Raw genomic sequence first — 17,608 nt, 5'->3', positions numbered from 1 at the left:
TGTTTTACTATATTTGGACTGGGTACTTATTATGGCTTAATTTGTGACTGGGTTCTTTCTGTGACTTAATTTGTGAGTGGGTTCTTTTTGTGACTGTTCATTTGTGACTGGGTTCTTTTTGTGACTGTTAATTTGAGACTAGGTTCTTTCTGTGACTGATAATTTGAGATTGGGTTTTTTTTGTGACTGTTAATTCATGACTGGGTTCTTTTTGTGACTTAATTTGTGACTGGGTTCTTTCTGTGACTGTTAATTTGTGACTGGGTTATTTCTGTGACTGTTCATTTGTGAATGGGTTGTTTTTGCGACTGTTATTTTGTGACTGGGTTCTTTCTGTAACCCGGTGGCTCTTCCAGTTTCCCATTAGGCCAGTCAAGCTCCTCATGATCCAGCAACACTGGGTCTCCATATCGGTCTCAAAAAGGGGGTTAAGCAAGTATTACCTGGGCTGATCTAGCAGGGCGGCCTGTAAAAACCATTGTGCATGGGACCCTTAATCTGGACCACACTCTCTGGGTGAGTGTTACCAGTCACTGCTGATAGCGGACGTAGGCTAGTGTTGTTGTTAGAGTGAACTGCACTTAAAAGTGGAGTGTGAGGCTGATCACTGTGGTCCCAGAGCCAGCTGAGCTCTCAGACCATCCAAGCCTCCCCTGCTGCGTTTGGGCTGCACCCACGGGGTCATTTCGGGACAGAACTGCCCCGGGCTGAGTCATCGGCCCAAACGCTAATGCAGCGACGGAATGAGTCACATCCACGGAATACAGTGAGCCCCTGCATCTCTCACGGGACCGAACAGCAGACCTGCGTCAAATGCATATTTCATTTATTTGACATACTTCTGAATGTGGAGTCGCAAAGTATTTGTTGCAAATAGTTTTTGAAAATGCAGAAAAGCATTTTCAAATGTCAGCCAAACATGAAAAGTATTTAAAATATTTCAAATACTTCACATTTTGTAAAGGTAGAAAAAATTCCTATTTTATATGTACTTTGTATGTAATTATTTGAGTAATTTGAGTTTAATTATTAAGTATTTGAAAAGTTCTCATTAAAAAAGAAAGAAAAATGTTTTTAAGTACACTCTTAAAACAAATGAGTCTACTTAGAGCAGAATAAATTTCTGTTTAATTTCATATGTTGCCAGCTGTTCGCCTTGCTTCTTAATCATTATCAGATTTTTTTGTAGAACTTCTTTGGAGGTTCCTTAAAATATTAGCAGAACTACAAAGAACCTTAGAACCTATATTTTTCTATGAGTACAGTTTAATTTCAAATACCAGAGGCTTCAGGTTTCTTTTTTTTTTCCTTAAGTAATAAAATTACATTGCACTTTGAAAATAGTATTTGAAGTTTTAAAGTGATTTATTATTTCAAAGAGTATTGGAATGTATTCTAAATACTCAAATGCAATGTATTTTATCTTTTCCAAATAGCATTTGGAATTTTTCAAATTCAAGCATTTTATTTTATTTTAGATGAAAATATTCAAAAACACAGATTAGCATTTCCAAATAAAAATATTTAAATACTCATTGTAATTGGCCCAGGTCTGGCAAACATGTAGGACTGTGGTGTTTCATAAACCAATAAAAAATATTGCTTTATCATAAAAAATCCAAGAACATACAGACTTCAAATACAGTTGTTACAAGGCAGGTTGATGACTTCATAGCTAGACTGACTTCATGTTGTTATACTGTTCTCATTCTAGGAGAGGTTTTATATGTATTACAGCATGTGGCATTAATATTAATACAACAGGGCAAGATCACATCTAGCCAATTTTTCTGATGTATTGACTGTATTAACAGAACACAGACTTGCTTGTAACAACAGATGGTACAATTAATACACAGCGATCTGACATTTTCCAGGGAGAATTCCTTAGTAGTCTAACAGTAGCCAGACAAGCACTTGATGCAAAAGCACTTTTTGACACACAAAACAGAATAATTTTTGATACATCCATAGTTAGGAGTTTGTTAACCAGCATATGTCTTGCTACGGTATTGTCTGACTACCCTCAACTTATTTCATCCACTAGGAGGTGATAATGTGCTACACTGCTACTAATGGTTCACATTCATGCTTATACTTCCTCTCGATTAGACTATTGCAGCTCTCTGTAATCTAGTTTAAGCAGACATGTCAACTCCTGCTAGTTCAGAATTCAGCAGCAAGACAACATAATACACATATTCAAGGACACCCATTATCCAAATCCCGGCTTTATTGCGTAGGCTTCATGTTGCTTTTAGAATGTGAATTTAAAGTTTTATGAATCACTTTTAAAAGTCTGCATGGCCATTCTCTGGCCTGTATCTCTGAACTTTTAGGGCTTTCAGCACGGGGACAGAACTCAGGTCCTCACAGAGAGATTTTGCCATCCCGAGCTCCAAGCCAAAAATGAAGTGATAGATGTTTCTCTGAGAGGGCCTCCCAGTTCTGGAATGATTCCTCCTTAAACATTAGAAAAGCACAGACATTTTTCAGTTTTAAAGCTTTTTTAAACACAATATTTTGTTAGCTTTAGGTTTTTATTGAATAATAATAATAATAGTAATAATAATAATAATAATAAAAATCATTAAAAAATAAAATAGTTTTATCCTTTTAAATGACCACATCCTTCCTTGTCCGTTGCCATGCCAATTTGATCTTCCTGTGTTCTTTTGTTCATTTTATCTCACTTTGAAAATGGAATGTTGTTGTTGTTGTAATTTCACTTTTGTTTTTAGCTGTATTGTGTCTTTGGGTGATCTTTCAAAACTAGCTGCAACACTAAATGTAAGAAAAACATTCTGTTCTGAATAAAAACAACCAAGACAAAAAACATTTTGTGCGCCAACCTTTTGATGATTCATTATTTTTGCTTTTTTTTTAAATTACATAACCTCGTGACTAGCACCTCTAAATCTTGTCAAATGAAAGGCTTAAACAACAGGTGAGTACATGGAATAGGTGGCACATTATCTGTTAGGGACATAAAGATAATTTAGCTGCTAATGCATTTCCTGGGACCGCTTTTCATTATCAAACATTCCAAGCTCCTGAGTTCAACCAAAACTGTGTTTAAGTAAATCTAAATCTTTTATTTCCTCCCTGTAGCCTTTTATCAGTGGTTCTCCACCATCATCATGGACAGTCTCGTGGCCTGCTTGTTTTTCGTTTCACCATAGAACAAGCAACCATCATTCACACTTACTAGACTGGTGTAGCCCTTCTTCTGTGGGAACAAAATGTTACTGACAAGCTGCTTCTCCAGAACCAATACCAGGCCTGTACAAAATAAATAAATAAAATTCTCAGTTGCAGAATAATATTCCAGAAAATACTGGAATAAAATCCCCACCTCAAAGTCAAATGTCCAAGACGACAGATCAGCAAGAATGAAGAAAAATGCTTGTCGAAAAAGAACAAGAGGGTCGGTGGAGAACATGCTGCGGCTTATCTGGGAGTGATTAATGGGCCTGGATTCCGGTATCGGGGGAAACAGATCCCTCCTTTACTTCTGTCCAGCTACCATCCCCACGCTAAGCCTTATGAAACTTGAACACCTTATGGCAGTAGATGAAGAAAGTTACCTGTAAAGATAAGAGAACGCTTTGTGTTTAGAATGAACCGGTAGCATTCTGTAAGAAGTGAAATTGCCTTTCAGTCAGTCCTGCACAATGCATTTATCTGTCATAGATAAATGTAAATGTTCATCTTCACGCAAGCATAGTCATGTCTACTGACTGCACTTGACAAAATATCAGATATAATTTAAGCAAAATGTAATAAGAGGATGTATGGATCTAGCATATATAATCATTATGAATTCACCCTTCTACTTGCTAAAAACAAATGACTGCTTCTTTCAGAATCAGATTTTGTCAGCATTAAACACATAATTAGCTTTACTGTAATGATTGACTTCAATAGACCGAAGTGTAAATGTGATATATATTTTGTGATCCAGGATGTACAGCATGATGATCATAATGTAATCGGATTCCGAGGTTGTAGGTTCAGTTTTTAGGATGGACGCCGACATGGTTTTGATGTCAAAACATTCACTTCAAGTAAATTTCTTGATGTCATTTCCTGTTTGAGCTCAATTTGGCGGTGTACTTTACTGTGTTCTTTGCATAGTTTAGTGAAAAATAACAATTTTCTACAAAAAAGTTTATTTTCTAGAATATTTAAATCATTTTCTATAATATTTAAATATACAAGTACAGTACATTGACTACTTCAATATTGCAGATATGTTGTACTTCACCAAGTTTAGTGACAACAACATCCAGAACAATGTCAACAAACAATTGTTTGGAATATCCATCCTGTAAGTAATCTGGGTTGGATTGCTGTAATGCCTTATTATCTGATTGCAATAATTCAGCCTTGAAAAGTTGTGAAACTTACAGAATGTGGCAGCGGGGGCACTTGCAAGAACACAGAAATGTGAACAGATTAGTCCGTTGCTCACATGCCTGTTAAATTTAGGACTGACAAGATTGTTCTCCTACGTATAAATCTGGTTTGGCTCCAGAGTATCCTGGAGAGTTACTCCAAGATGGACTCATTCACAAGTGCTGGCCAATTGAAAATCCCAAGTATATCTAAAATAATAATGGGAGGCAGAGTCTTCTCTCACAGAGGTCCTGTCTGATGGAACAATCTCCCTATTCATGTTCAGGCTTCAGACGCACTCTATCTTTAAGTGTAGGCTCAAAACCTACCTCTTTAGTCAGTCCCATAGTTAAAGATGTATGGGAAGGGTAAATCAGAACCGTAGAGTTGTTATGTGCCTTGAGCTGTGTGGTTGCTCTGCCCCTGCATGTGAATGCTCAGGCTTTCTGTTCTGTGCCGTGTTGAGGTACTGCCAGTCCAGGATCACTCTCGTGGTCATGTGCACCCCTCTCTTCACATATTTTAGACGTGCTGCCATAGCATAGTGCTCTGGGGCTTTCCATATTACAAATCTGACTCAGCAATTGTTGCTCTCCTAATTTCTACAGTGTCTAAACTTCTACATCTCTGTTTTTTTCCCCTGGGGCTTCGGCCCTCCCCTAGCCACGAGTTTGAGGTCTGCTCCAGCCCTGACCTTCCTCCCTGGCATGATGTTTGCCATCTTTTGACCTTTTGTGTGAACAAAGACCAAATAAAATAAATCAAAATGAAACAATTTTGGTAAGCTTGTTTGTACATTATCCACTCGAATGCCATGCCTTTGGAAAGATGCATGGACCACACATTTTGTTTTGTCAAGGATCTCAGCACAGAAGGTGTCAATCATTTTAGAAGTGGAATGAAAGAGTGAAATGCTCTCATTCTTCATCACCTCTTCTGTTAAAACCCACAAGTGCCTTGAATAAATTTTTGAATCTGGTTACCCATTCCCCATAAACTGTAATGCCCTCATGCGCTATGGTGCCTGGTGTTTGTGCAGTGCCACTGTGCCCAACCTCATTTCCATTTTCAAATGGGGCTGAATAATTCTCCTCCAGTGACACTTCCTTTAAATTTAAGGACTTTCGCCGTAAAATCATTTTACGACCATCAATAATCTTTTTTTTTTTTTTGTTCTACCCTGAGTTGGCGTATCTCACATTTTTGAAGGGGTTGTTCCTGTAGCTACTATGCGTATGCAGGTGTTTACCCGTTTAATTTACATTGTTTCATCCTCACATATCCGTCCACTGGAATACGTTTCTTGATGAATGCGCTTACGGAGTGTGCACACTGAAATCTATACGAAAGCGAGGACGACTGGGCCAGTTCATACGCAGGCAACCAACGGAGGGAGCTGCATTCTCGCAATATACTGACGATGTCAGTCCACCTTAAAAAGTCCCATTTATGCAAATAGGTTCCTGTAAAAGTTTTGTACCAATAGCGATCGCCAAATCTTACCTGCAGCGAGAGCAGCACTGTTATACTTTCCCGGATTGGTTTGAGCGGAGGGAAACCAGGCCTCAAAGATATCGAGTAGGGTTAGTTTTCAGGCAGTAAGAAAGTGACAGCTAAAAGAAGAAAGGAAGAAGTGAACACAAGTTCTCGTCTGTCCGCTGCTCTGGATTTACGCTTGCAGTGACCAGGGCAATTCTGAGAGTGTGGATATGACAGATCCTCGCTATAAGGGGATCTGCATGTAGCTCACTCACGGTCTTCGTGGATTCTATCATATCTGGGTTTACTGCGTACAGTTTCTCCGAAAGTCGCTTGCCAGGAAGCAAAGGCGAGCTCGGTAGACAGACCTTTTAAGACTTTTAAAAGCGAAGGTCATCATGTCGGGTAACGCTGGGATCTACGCGGTTAAGAAACGGAAGAAGCCCGTTCAGAAAATGTAAGTTTTCAGTCGCGAAGGTGACTGATTTATACCGCCCATATGTCCTGTACGTCCATCTGATGGCTCTCTTTATTGGTCGAACGCAGTGTAAAGAACGTGTATATTGAACAGAACTATTGCAACAATTTGCTTATATTTACAGAATATAATTTGCAGGGCATTTTGAGGTTTTGTGTATATATCTAGTTGAAGACAAGGGCAATATCACTTATTTATAAAGCCATTCCAATCCAGTTTATTTTAGTTCTCTAAAGCGTTTTGTTAATTTTGAACTTGCATGCAACATATTTTTCCTAATGAATTTCTGTTCTACGCATAGCTTCTGTGCATTGTAGCTTTTCTAAGCCGGAAACCGGACCAATGATTCTATATTTCTAAAGGCTAGTTAGGCCTACTATAAACCTAAAATTGTTGCAGTCGGACTTATTCAAATCACTGATTTAAAAGTATATATTTAATTGGAAAGACTGGTTTGAGAATATCGTATAATACACAATGTGTCTACACTCGTGGACACACGCACACTGTAAACACACCGACAGTGTAATATGCCGATTTCTTTAATATGGCCTGTATGTGAGTAACTGCAAGAGATGTGCTTTCTCCAGTTTGTCGGGTTACCTTAAGAGGCAACCGTGGTGTGTGGCTTGGGTCTGGGAGTGGAAATAGTAGGCTACTCTTGCATTAATCATAATCAAGTTGAGAGTCGGTGGTGCTCTCACGCGATGCTTACAGGAGGGAGGGGGGAGCGGGGGTACTGGCCAGAAGTATGTTATTGTAATCTGATACACGGTTTCTTCTCATTGTGAGAACACCCTTTTTCCTTCTTTTTTTTTAAAATTAACTTTTTTTTAGTCACGCAAACAAGTTATGCAATGCTGGCCATAAAATGGCCGTTCTAGTTTTTTTTGTAAGTGCTTTATTTTTGTTGTGTTTTGTCTCGCAGACTTTAGATTAAGCTGTCCATACTGGGAATTTCTGGTATAAAAATGGTAGTTTGGTAGTGCGTTGATTTCATTTCTAATGTGGGGTACCATGATAGGTAATAGTTTTTTAGATATGGTTGCTTGTGTGGTGTTATTAGATGTTACCCTGGTTTGTTTTTGCACACGCACTGAAGTTTAAATTGAAGATTGCCTGGATAATGAAAGTTAAGAACGGACTGTTGTCTGGATGTTTGGGAACGCGTGTCAGGTTAGTCAAGGTTGTAAACACCTGAGCTATCCCGAAACCGGTCCACTATTGTAGTTTTATATCTGGCCTTTGATCTTTATTTATTCAACAGCATTCCACAGAGGTTACAGCATTGCTGTACATATTATAGAGCAATGCAGGAAAAAGTATAACATTTATACACACACACAAATGCGCACTCCCTCTCTCTCACTCACACATGTCTCAAACAGACTGTGGTGTGTTATTGTTGTTTTTTGAATCAAGCAGGCTGACAGATTCAACAGACTTCTTGTAAAATGCATTGAGCAGACTTGTTGACAGAAAATATTCCTATTTTTTCTATTCCCCCAAAGAAAAAAAGAAAACTGACTTTTAATAGGTTGTCTTTAAGGCACTGAGTTTGTAAAGATGAATGAATTTCTGCATGCACTTTTTGGCCAAGCTCACTGCTAGCTGAGTGGGGCCTATAGGTTTAGTGACATTCCAACCATTTTTCTTTTTCAAATTGACGGAATGACATTTGATCGCTGGACTGTACAGTAGACAGTAGCTCTTAACAACTACCAAGTTTAAATTGAATCACATTCTGGGCTCCTTGTCCAACTACATGTTTTTTTTTTTTTGGGGGGGGGGGGGGGGGGGGGTTCCATAATTTACAGTACCCTTTTTAGATTATGTAACCAAAAAATTAAAATGTGGTTAAAGTGCTGATTCTCAGCTTTTATTACTGGGCATTTTATACATTTTCATTTCATCATGCTGAAAGTACAGTACTTTCTATAAATAGCCCCCCCATTTCAGGACACCATAATGTGTGGGACATATGGCTTCACAGGCATTTCTGATTAGTCAGGTGTGTTTATTCGATTCTTCTGTGCAGGTATAAGAGAGTTTTCAGTGTCTAGTCTTGATTCTAGGCTTTTTATTGCCTTTGGAGTCTGCTATTGGTGTTCGTAAACATGAGGACCAGAGCTGTGCCAGTGAAAGTCAAGGCCCCTGCTTGATAATGTGCTGCCACAGTGGTACTCGTGAGGAAGGCTGAGTGTGCCAGCGGGGAGCTGAGATTGCTGGGTCTGGTGTCTGCATGTGGAACACAAAGAGAGCATTCACACTCCCAAGCGGAGTCTGTATAAAGGGATTTGGAAGCAAGCACACTTCCCTGCCCTTCTCTCCCTCTCGCGCACACAGAGAGACATCAGGCTCGCTTAAGACTTACTGAACGGTTGCTCAGCTGGGTTTCTGTTGGGCCAAAATGTTTTGAGGTATTTTAGAGAATGTTCGGCTGACGGCATATAGCCTATTGGTTTTTAAGAGAAGTGTGCAATATGTAGGGAAGACAGTGTTGTGTAGATTAGAGAAGTGTGTTGTACATGGAGGTGTGTAGCCTGTAGAGAAGTGTTTAGTGTGTGGAGTAGCATGTAGTGCGTAAAGAAGTGTGTAACGTAGGGAAGTGTGTGGCATGTAGAGAATTGTGTAGCCTGTAGAAAAGTGTGCAGCACCTCGCATGGCAGTGAGGACAGTAGAGTTGTTGTCCGTCTTCCAACTCAGACTGAAGACCCCCCTCTTTAGACTGTACCTTGCCCCTCCACGCCAACCCTCTCAAGCACTTTTACCAGCCATAATGGCTGATTACGTGCAACTTCTCTGTTTTGTTGTATACAGAGCCTGTGATTATTTGCTGCTGTCCACTTACTGCATGCTGATCCTTGATATTTGCACTTATGTTTGTATTGTATGTTGCTCTGAGTAACAGCCTCTGCTAAACAGAATAGAGTATAGCATGTAGAGAGGTGTGTAACATGTAGAGACATGTATAGCGTGTAGTATATGACGTTTGTGGCGAAGTGTGTAACGTATAGAAAAGTGTGTAATGTGTAGAATGTAGAAGTGAGTAGTGCAGACAGGTGTGTAGTTTGTAGAGAAGTGTGTACTTTTTTCTTTAAATAAGCCTCTGCTATGTGGCGTAAAGTGTTGCGTGTAGAAAGGTGTGTAGTCTGAGAAGTGTGTAGTTTCTTTTAAAAAAAAGTCCAACTCTCTGTGGCAAAGCTGAAAAAGTCCAAAGTGTTTCTTTCAGGTTAGCAATACTGAAACATGATACGTCAGGGTTTTTAGAAGAAGTTGATTCATTTATTATGCATGGGAAATTAATTCAAGCAAATCATCTGCTCAGCCCTATTCAGTAACTTATTGTTCTCACTTAGTAGTGTGCAACACACAACCGACTAGCTTGTGAGCAAAGCACTGTCTATCAGTATTTTGGTAATATTATTAGGCTTTGCTAAATCCAATTAAAACAGCCGGAGTGTTTGTCAGTTACATGCTCAATATATTGACACATTCTGACCAGAGCAGTGCTTCAGACAGACACAACCACATGATATTAACATGCATAAATTTCAATAATGGAGCCTTCTTATTTCTTGGAGAGACCCATATACGTTTTGTCAGAAAACAGCAATCTACACTACAGCACTGGTTTAAAAATGTGATCCTTTATTAAGTATGAAAATGCACCTTGTGGATGCTCACTAAATTGAATAGACTAAATATTGCACATATTTACACCAAGCTGCTTAGCAAGCTCAGTGTTGATGTAACTAAGATATTTGATGTGACGCAACTAGTCTTCATCATGCATTTCCGCTTCTGGTATCACAAGTTGATATTGTATCAACAGTAGCCAACATATGAATCTATAGCCGTGGACTTGCCACTCCTAAATTTAACCTCAACACCCTTTCACCAGCCCGTGCATGGTTTTCTAGAAAGGGCACTGCTCAGAAGGGTAACATCTACAGGTAGTAGCCAACTCCGGACCTTGTGTAGCCTAATTGAAAACAATGGCCTGTCCCAGTAGCAACCTACTCTCCAGTTAAGACTCTCTTGCTCTTTTCTTGAAGTAAATTAAGGCCCCGGCCATTATTGGAGGGTTCACAATAGGTTGACACTTGAGAGCTGATCAAGGAACATATTTTCCATGTCCACATCCAGACCAATTCTGCCCTCGGTATCCTCAATTAAAATATTACTAATGTATTTTTACCGGTAAGGTGACTGTGCCTAGCAGTTAAGCTACACTGTAGCTTCGTTCTAATCACACTGGAAAAATTGTCTCAGATACACTGTTTATAAACGTCATCGGTCTCGTTTTGATTGTGTCCATATTCTGTGGTGTGACCTCAGCTATTTCCAGTTCAGTCAGGTCGTGCTGTGGGACGGAAAAAGAAGCGTGTGTTTGTGTGCGTGGGGGGGGGGGCGGGGAGTGTTTGGAGTTAAATGAGGTTAACAACCTGGAAGGCATCAATTTTTGTCAATAAACACTGACCTTTTATCTGATTCTACAGTATCCCTGCATTTATGTCTGAGTGCAGCATGCAGTATCCTTACCACTGTGTCATCTGGCATCTGGGATCTTCTCAGTGCCACACTGACAGGCCCAAGTCACACACTTAGACACACACATTTGTTAAATACTCTCAGGCTGCATTAGTTTGTATCTTGATAATCCATGCTTCAGAACCTGGCAGTACCTCCATATGCTGTCAACCAGTGGTTCTCAAACTCGGTCCTGGGGGACCCCTGTGTATGCTGGTTTTCATTCCAACCTCAACAGCAATCCCAGAATTTTAACAAGCTGTTAATTTTTCTTAATTAGGTGCTTTTCATGTTTTAGAGCTGGGGTTCCAGAAAGGGCCAGTGCGGGTGCACACACCTGATTCTACTAAGCAATCACTAGAGTCACTGCTAAGCACCTTGATTAGTAGAATCAGGATCAGGTGTGTGCACCCACACTGGCCCTTTCTGGATAAGACGGGGGGCCCCAGCTCTAAAACATAAAAAGCACCTAATTAAGAAAAATTAACAGCTTGTTAAAATTCTGGGATTGCTGTTGAGGTTGGAATGAAAATCAGCATACACAGGGGTCCCCCAGGACCGAGTTTGAGAACCACTGCTGTAAACTCTCCTGGCTTTTTTCATAGTTTTATTTGTGCTCCCCCCCCCCCCCCCCCCCCCCGAAATATTTGTGGCCCCCTCCCCCTATATGACATCACTTCTGCACACGCAGTAAAGTATATCACAGTCATATCTGTCAGGTTTAGTATTAGTTTTGGATATTAGACAGTACTTGAATAGTCGAGAGGGGTGAATATGTTCTTAGAATAATGCTTATGCACTGCAACGTTTCCATGACGAAATTATCCTGTAGCGGGCTGTTGCAGGGGAAATTTTATAAGATGAAGACAAATCCATTTTAAAAAGAGCCTTAAACTGTCCTTGAATCCCAGTTATGGATTGGACAGATCGTGCAGTTGGAAGTGATTACAGTGTACTGAGGATTTATCAGGTACTGTGTGTACTGGTCCCTGGTCTACAGGACATTGACATTTACCAGGTCAGTCATCGTCCCTGGTGTCTGCAAGGCTTTGGCTTATGACCTTGAGACCAGCCAGTGCAGTAACCCCCCCCTTTCCTCACCATTTTTAAACAAAGGGGGTGTTCATACCCTCTTTCCCCCCTGCTGTATCATTCTCACCTCTCACGGGAGCCGTTTTCCCCTACTGAGGTAAGATCTTTTAGCAGAAAACCACCAGACCGTCTTTTGTTTTAAGGTAGTCCGGGGCCAAGTACACACCGCGGCTCAGTACGGTTGTCACTCCTCATTGTTTAATCCACTTAAGGTCACCCACAGTATAGGTATAAAAGGGCGACAACCGTGTTTTACAATCACAGTCGCTACCTGAAATTTTCACCGATTTCTCTTTGGTTGCGGTTGGTCAACGGAGTGGGTGTGCAGCACTGGACAACTAGTTGTTAAGTAATGTAGGTGCTCGCTCATATGCTTTATTAGTATTTTTTGCAAACGCTGTTCAAAACACACCCCGTATGAATGCATGACACTAGTGTGAACACGACAGTAGCACAGGTTAAGGCATAGGATTGTATATCATCATGTTTCACATGACGGTATCATGATTTATTTATTTTATTTTTTTAAAACATTTTTTAAACATTGCCCAGCGCTAGTTAACTAAGGTAATTCACATTGGTAATCCTGTGTTAGGTATCAGCTAAAATAAACATCAGTGGTCAGCACTGTCCCAGAACGCACTGCCAAAAGCTCACTGTTGCAGAGTGCCCCGTCCCAGAACGCCCTGTCCCTGAAGGCCCCTTGGCATGTAATGAAATGTGTGATGCGTTATCAGGCGAAGTCAGGAAGTCATTCAACTTTTACTGGAAAACTCAGTTTACAAGGCAGCATTAGAAAGGGGGGGGAATTCAGTTAGAGAGGGAAAATTCAGAGAGTGAGGAGTTTCCCTGGCTCACCTGAGGACTGGCAATGAAGTGTGGGTGTTGGTGGGGGGTTTCTGATAAAACACACTTACAGAGACTTAAAGAAAATGTCGTCAGCTTTCTGTAATTTCACTGTCGGGAAATTATACGCTCCCTTTTATTGCATAAATATGCAGCAGTTCCTGCAATCGGTTGCGTAGCGCACGAGTGCTCTGCTGCTGTCCCCCGAATCTTCGTATTTTTGTGACCGGAGGCGAGGAGCGCGCGGCTCACGGTGCACGGCACTCTGGGAAAATGGGCTGGATTACGCTGAATATAGTATCAGTGGTTTATTGTAGCTGTTGTAGCCAATCAAATTCTGCCTGATTCTAGTAATTGGAAGATCAATGAGATCTCTAGCTGCTGAGTGAGGTGTGCTTTGTTAGGGTTGGAGTGCAAACCTACAGGACAGTAGATCTCTAGCAGGTGAGTGGGGGTGTGCTTTGTTAGGGTTGGAGTGAAAACCTACAGGACAGTAGATCTCTAGCTGTTGAGTGAGGTGTGCTTTGTTAGGGTTGGAGTGAAAACCTACACGACAGTAGATCTCTAGCTGTTGAATGAGGTGTGCTTTGTTAGGGTTGGAGTGAAAACCTACAGGACAGTAGATCTCTAGCTGTTGAGTGAGGTGTGCTTTGTTAGGGTTGGAGTGAAAACCCACAGGACGGTAGATCTCCAGGAACAGGACTCTGCAGCCCTGGCCCACATTCTACTCAGATACCATGACCCACTCATGAGTTCTATTTTTAGGCTACCTAATGGCAGTTAATGCATGCAGCTTGCATGCAACTGTTATTTTATCTGCAGTCAGATGATTAAAATGAAAAGATCAATTCAAGTTGCGTTTGTTGTCATTCTTCTCGTAACAGACAGGTGCAAGGAACAGAGTGGAATACAGCACCCCGGGATCACAGTGCAGTATAAGAACAGCCATAAACAATTAAAAACATAAATGAATGCAGGAATTAACATTATAAAAATAGATTATTAAAAATTATGCATTTTTCCTGCACGGGGGATTTATATCAAAGTAAAATTGGACTGCATATGATCTGAGAAAATGGTTGAATAGGTTATGATCACACTGCAACGACTGGGAAAGCCCCAAAGTTACCAACTCGCTGTATGCGGGGCAGCAACTTGGCCTGATCTGAGCAGGCAGGCGGCGCGGGCGCGAATCGCAGACTGCGCCGACACCAAAACTGAAGTGCGCTGCTTGATCTTCACTGACACGCCCGCGACAGCACCTCTCCTCCCACTTCAGAGCACGGCAAGTCCCCAAGTTACCAAACTGGGCCCTGTGCCGACCGGGACATGGAGCCCTCTGACTGTTCCTGTTTTGTAACATCGGTAGAGTCCAGAGCGCACGCAGTTATTAGGACGCGACTGCACACGATGTGCAGTAAGACTGCGTCATAGGGACCCACTGTCTCTTCTCACTTTACTGTGTGCACAGTAACACTGCGTCATAGGGACCCACTGTCTCTTCTCACTTTACTGTGTGCACAGTAACACTGCGTCTTAGGGACCCACTGTCTCTTCTCACTTTACTGTGTGCACAGTAACACTGCGTCATAGGGACCCACTGTCTCTTCTCACTTTACTGTGTGCACAGTAACACTGCGTCATAGGGACCCACTGTCTCTTCTCACTTTACTGTGTGCACAGTAACACTGCGTCATAGGGACCCACTGTCTCTTCTCACTTTACTGTGTGCACAGTAACACTGCGTCATAGGGACCCACTGTCTCTTCTCACTTTACTGTGTGCACAGTAACACTGCGTCATAGGGACCCACTGTCTCTTCTCACTTTACTGTGTGCACAGTAACACTGCGTCATAGGGACCCACTGTCTCTTCTCACTTTACTGTGTGCACAGTAACACTGCATCATAGGGACCCACTGTCTCTTCTCACTTTACTGTGTGCGCAGTAACACTGCGTCATAGGGACCTGCTGTCTCTTCTCACTTTACTGTGTGCACAGTAACACTGCGTCATAGGGACCCACTGTCTCTTCTCACTTTACTGTGTGCACAGTAACACTGCGTCATAGGGACCCACTGTCTCTTCTCACTTCACTGTGTGCACAGTAACACTGCGTCATAGGGACCCGCTGTCTCTTCTCACTTTACCGTGTGCACAGTAACACTGCGTCATAGGGACCCACTGTCTCGTCTCACTTTACTGTGTGCACAGTAACACTGTGTCATAGGGACCCACTGTCTCTTCTCACTTTACTGTGTGCACAGTAACACTGCGTCATAGGGACCCACTGTCTCTTCTCACTTTACTGTGTGCACAGTAACACTGCGTCATAGGGACCCACTGTCTCTTCTCACTTTACTGTGTGCACAGTAACACTGCGTCATAGGGACCCACTGTCTCTTCTCACTTTACTGTGTGCACAGTAACACTGCGTAATAAGGACCCACTGTCTCTTCTCACTTTACTGTGTGCACAGTAACACTGCGTCATAGGGACCCACTGTCTCTTCTCACTTTACTGTGTGCACAGTAACACTGCGTCATAGGGACCCACTGTCTCTTCTCACTTCACTGTGTGCACAGCAGGTGTGTCAGTGCCAACATAAAGTAAAACAGTTTTATCAATAGCCCAAGTTACCGCAGTTGTTTTTGCAAATTGTCATCTATTTTTCAACTACAATAACAACAAATACATAAATAATAACAACCATGACTAATTAACATTTAGTTGTTGGTTATTAATAGTTTATTATTGTAATTAGACTTTATTCATAGAGGACCATCGCTTGGACATTGGTTAACTTTTGGTGCTGTTGTTTAGAGGATTGTTTTTCTTTCGTATGTCTGAGTTTGAGCCTCAGAAGCAGGTTATTTCTGTGCTGAGTTGTTTTTTTTTTTGTGGGGTTTTTTTTGGCCTCACATCAGTCAGTTGTGTCGTCAGAACGGATCTTGATCTGATGCGTACACATAGGTAGTTTAGTACCACTGGAATTTTGACACTGCAGTATATCAGGCTTTATAATAATGGAGTGAGAAAATGTTCCGTTTTTAATCAGCTTATTTTCAGTAAGTTTAGAGTGATAAGCTGTGTTTGTTTTGGGGGGTGCAATCTTTTCTTTTTCCCCAGCAGTGTTTGGGTTGCAGATGTTGATTGATTGAAATCTCACTGAAGGCGTCATTGATGCTTAAAACTTTCATGCAGCCATGTTTATACTTCTTAAACGTGAAAAGTTTGTTAAAGTGAAGATTGCAGATCTCACTGCATGTACAGACCTGCACAGGGAGAGTATTTTACCCTCTGTAGCTGTACCATTTTATTCCCATCACCCTCCTCTGCCCCAAAATTCACATACATAAAGGCATGTATGCACATGCACTCACATAAACAGTTATAACAACCAGCGCCCCTTACCTTCTGGATGACTACTGTGTTATCACTAATGGGAACTTTTAAATATTGCTCTAATAAAATGAATGACTGCATGATAGAACGAATGCAAGATTTAGGGAATGAGCATAAGAATAAATGTGTAAATTACAGAATGAATTAACAAGTATGAATAAAATGAATGAAGGGATGGATGAATGAATGAGGGAATACCACGTAATGCCGCGTAATGCGTTGGTAAATTCGTGGAGATTATTCGCTTATTGTCTAAAACAGTCCATGATTTAGCGCTCCCAGACAACGTAAAAGACAAACTCTTTGTTATAGGCCTCAATAATTAAAAATAGAATAAAAATCAGACGCAGCCAAAGCAAAAAAATGATTACAAGTCATCCAAAAATTATCCACAGGAAGAGGAAAAAAAGCAATCCACAAAAACAAGGAAATTATTTCTTAATTGTATACAACTCACCGCTTTGGAGAAATGTACGTCTTTTTCAATCCATGCATTCCGTGGGAATCCGTGAATCACCCGAACAAGTGATTCCAGTGTCCAATTCCAAACGAAGACTGTAATGGTTTCTTTAAAGCAATTGTATAAACGCGATGCTCCAGAATAAGCTATTATTTCTATTATTTTTTTATCAACAACACAGAGTACATATCCGGCTTGCCGCCGTATTTCGAAACGGAACAGGTGATCGATCACGGGGCTCTACACACGCCTCCCGTAAAGATAGGACCATCCCCGATATCACCTCTCGTTTTATGAATCTCTTAAGCGGACAATACATCACATTAAAGTTGAAACATAATAAAGAGTAAAATAGATACATGTGAATGAAGTTTTAGTGTACATGAATGATGACCAGTTTACCATTATACATTTCAGATGGCCAATATGGTAACATAGGAACATATTATCAACAGATAAGTGTTACATGTGTTTTGAGCAGATAATATAAAGAAATAATAAAGACTATTTATGTGGTGGTGTCACACTCTATATATAGATGCACCCACGCACGCGTGTCATGCTTGTCGTCTTGTGCGGTTTAACTGGTAGCATACGGTGTACAAGCCTATTCCGGTATAGTTATTTCCATATCATCAATACCAGTATTTTGTCATTATAATTTTAAAATAAAATTAGTATGAAAAACAAATTCATTCATGTATACACACACACACACTGTAATTACATTGCAATTCTGTCAGAGAAATAATGGAAGTAAGAATGTTTTGGACTTCTCACTGATTGATGTAGAACACAACTAATTTATTTTTATGAGTCATTTTTCTTCCTGTATTTTGCCTCGGCTGGTTCATAAATCTTCCGGTCTCTGCGGCAGGTTTTCCTGTAGGATTTTCACAGGCCAGATGGAGCTGAGTT

At 40.9% G+C, this 17,608-nt stretch overlaps 1 protein-coding gene and 1 long non-coding RNA gene across 4 annotated transcripts in view; one reads left to right on the top strand and one right to left on the bottom strand.

Annotated features, from left to right (window-relative positions):
• Positions 1-2,211: 2,211 nt before the first annotated feature.
• On the bottom strand, positions 2,212-16,993 carry LOC118213904. 3 transcript variants are annotated; one of them, XR_004762543.1, is made up of 4 exons: positions 16,688-16,993; positions 5,902-6,011; positions 3,209-3,587; positions 2,212-2,463 (listed from the first exon to the last, which is right to left on the bottom strand). It is a non-coding gene; the product is annotated as an uncharacterized LOC118213904 (long non-coding RNA). The 3 variants fall into 3 exon arrangements; XR_004762544.1 differs by lacking the exon at positions 16,688-16,993 and having other exon boundaries at positions 3,209-3,282; positions 3,356-3,587; positions 5,902-5,982; XR_004762545.1 differs by lacking the exon at positions 5,902-6,011 and having other exon boundaries at positions 16,688-16,992.
• LOC118213903 (aryl hydrocarbon receptor-like) overlaps positions 5,998-17,608 on the top strand; it is a 56,254-nt gene continuing 44,643 nt past the window's right edge. The window contains exon 1 of the mRNA XM_035393127.1: positions 5,998-6,334. Within this exon, the coding sequence (XP_035249018.1) occupies positions 6,276-6,334 (59 nt within the window). The 5' untranslated portion in view covers positions 5,998-6,275. The remainder of the gene's footprint in view (positions 6,335-17,608) is intronic.

Source organism: Anguilla anguilla, chromosome 15 (genome assembly GCF_013347855.1).
Source record: "Anguilla anguilla isolate fAngAng1 chromosome 15, fAngAng1.pri, whole genome shotgun sequence".
NCBI lineage: Eukaryota > Metazoa > Chordata > Actinopteri > Anguilliformes > Anguillidae > Anguilla > Anguilla anguilla.
This window is presented reverse-complemented; position numbering and strand designations above follow the sequence as displayed.